The following is a 2,706-nucleotide window of genomic DNA, read 5'->3' on the forward strand; positions in this document are numbered from 1 at the left end:
ATTTGACAGAGAGAGACAGCAAGAGAGGGAACACAAGCAGGGAGAGTGGGAGAGGGAGAGAGAAGCAGGCCTCCCGCCAAGCAGGGAGCCCGATGCGGGGCTCGATCCCAGGACCCTGGGATCATGACCTGAGCCGAAGGCAGACGCTTAACGACTGAGCCACCCAGGCACCCCCAAGTTTTAAATATTTCGAGAATAACTGCTTAGTTAGATCCCCGTGAGAGGCTATTGGGTACATATGTGCTACTGCTGATGGCATTTCTGTTGTCTTATTAGAAAAGTTTACAGCTGGAAACATTCCTATGCATATGTCAAAACAAACAAAAAAATTTCTCCTTGGCTAAAAATCTCAAAATCATGATGGTGAAATACCACAACTCGGGGGACCAGACATTAAATTTCTACTATAATACAATATTCACAAGGGATAACTTTTCTCTCTCTCATCTCTGCTCTTTCAAATGAAGCAATGCTGTCACTATTTCCTTACAGTCAGAATAAGGCCTTGTAAACATGTCTTTGGGGAAACTATTTTGTTAACTCTTGCCTTGAAAAATGTACAAGCCAGATAGAAGCTTCTTTTGCCAATTAAGATACTTTCCTCCTTTCAGTGTTTCCCTTTTTGCGTGTACTGATCATCCCAATATTAACAAAAAATATGCTGCTGATATTTTCTGGAAAGCATTAGAAAGGTTTATTAACTGTGTAAGTTAACTGTCTAAGTCTCTCAGTCTTCAATTCTCCTTGCAAAATTACCATCGCCAGCCTCTTAACTGCTGCAAAACACCCCCCCTGGTTTTATTAAGAGTTCCTCCTCATTTTAACCATTAAAGCATAAATTATAAAAAGATAAAAATATCAGCTTTACTAAGAAGTTAACTGTGGTACCAACCATATTATGCATCTGAATTATTTTATAACTTTCCAGTACTCTTTTGGGACCTACAGAAAGAAAACTAGAGAGGGTGAAAAAGCAAACTGTATGACACTGTGTCAGTAAGATGTTCCTCCACATCCTCATTTGCTCTTAGGTGATATTTAAAGTCTATTCCTCCCAGTTAACTCAAATCAAATAAAAATTATTGTACTTCAAGTCAAAATAAAGAAATGAGAATGAACATATCTAGAATATACTTAGTATTTAACAGTCTAGTCTATCATTCTAATGATTTCAAAATGGGAAGAGGCAGTGATATTTCCATTTTATGAATAAAAAAGTTGAGAATATTTAGATCACAGTGTTGCAATTAAAATACAAGTCTTCTGACATCCTACAGAGAATAATTATGTCTTGATTCCAAAGTCTTGAAATTGTCTCAGTGTTTTTTACTCCTTAGTGGAGTTTTTAGGTAAGAAATAGGAAAGCAGGAGATGGGAAAATAGAGGGGTAGTTTGAGAAACTAGAAAACAGACACAATTCCTATAATTAGGAGAAAAGGAAGGAAACGTATTTTTTAGCTTACTATGTGCTCCATACTATACTAAGCATTACTTACACCTCGTTTTATTTAACACTTAATAAACTCTATAAATTATTCTTCTATCCACCTTAAAGGTGAGAAAACGGAAGGCTCACAGAGGTTAAGAAAATGTCTCAGCTTTTGAGAGTGGTAGAGCCAGGTTTGAACCCAAGCCTGCCAATGGGGAACACAAAGCTACCATTATTAATTCAAAGCAATAAAGGTGTCAGTGAACTAGGTATTGTTCCCATAATTCTTCCCAATAAACAGTAAATAATCCACTTTCCTTCTTTCTTGATTTAGGCCATGGGATGTAATACACCAAAACCCTTCGAAACTCCTACCACGCAGCCCAGCGCTAAGGCAGGTGTCTTTTCCGGAGGTGATCCCGAGGAAAGGTTTGTGAGAGGGAGAGGGAGAGGGAGCAGGTCCGCTGCAGGGGCAGAGGACGAAAGAGGGCAGAGGGTGTGGCGCGCGATAGGTCCAGCGGCACCGGAGGCGGGACCCTCCGCGAGGCTTCCGCGGTTTGCAGGCCGCGAGCCGCGGCTTCGCCACTCCACCCACCCCTGTCTCGCACCCAAGTCCCTCACCGGTGCTCTGCCCCGGCACGCCGCCGCCGCCGCCGGGAAACGGTTCCTCCGCGGGGCCCTCGAGCGGGGTGGAGGGGCCGGGCACGCCGTAGGGCGGGCTCTTTTCGCCCCAGTGCAGATTGCGGCTACCGGGTATGTCTGGGGGGGTGGTCACCCAGTGGCTCAGGTCCGACGCGGAGGTGAAGGACCTTGCAGGGAAAGCGCCGCCAAAACCCTGCTCATCCCGGGCACCGCCCCGATAGCCCAAGCCGTCGAATCCGTCCGGGCGCCGCGGATGCATCGCAGACGGGGTAGGATGACGCGAGCCCACCCGGAGCTCACCACCACCTGGGCCACCGCGACCTACGGCCACACGGCTTCTTCCAGGCCCCCGCCGCGTCCGGGGAAATCTGACAACCGGAAGTCACGTTGCAAACCCGGAAGTTCGACGAGCACGTGATCGTAGCCTTTTCCGGCGGTCTGGCGAGAGAGGGTTGCTAAGGAGACGCGGCGGTAACCTAGAGCCAAGCCGCTGTTTGGAGAAGGTGGGAAAAGGACTGTAGGGTTAATGGAACATTGTACCAAAGAGATGCCAAAGGAACCGGGGTGGGAGGGACAGCCTGGATAAGCGGAGGTCGAATAAAGACGTTTTATCGAGGGACCTAACGCGTCGGTGG

At 46.7% G+C, this 2,706-nt stretch overlaps 1 protein-coding gene across 1 annotated transcript in view; it reads right to left on the reverse strand.

Annotated features, from left to right (window-relative positions):
- The window catches only part of SLC25A46 (solute carrier family 25 member 46), a 21,296-nt gene extending 18,839 nt beyond the window's left edge, over positions 1 to 2,457 (reverse strand). Inside the window, exon 1 of the mRNA XM_006743239.3 lies at positions 2,051 to 2,457. Within this exon, the coding sequence (XP_006743302.1) occupies positions 2,051 to 2,330 (280 nt within the window). The 5' untranslated portion in view covers positions 2,331 to 2,457. The remainder of the gene's footprint in view (positions 1 to 2,050) is intronic.
- Positions 2,458 to 2,706: the final 249 nt, after the last annotated feature.

Source organism: Leptonychotes weddellii, chromosome 7, assembly GCF_054177405.1.
Source record: "Leptonychotes weddellii isolate Sample4059 chromosome 7, ASM5417740v2, whole genome shotgun sequence".
NCBI lineage: Eukaryota > Metazoa > Chordata > Mammalia > Carnivora > Phocidae > Leptonychotes > Leptonychotes weddellii.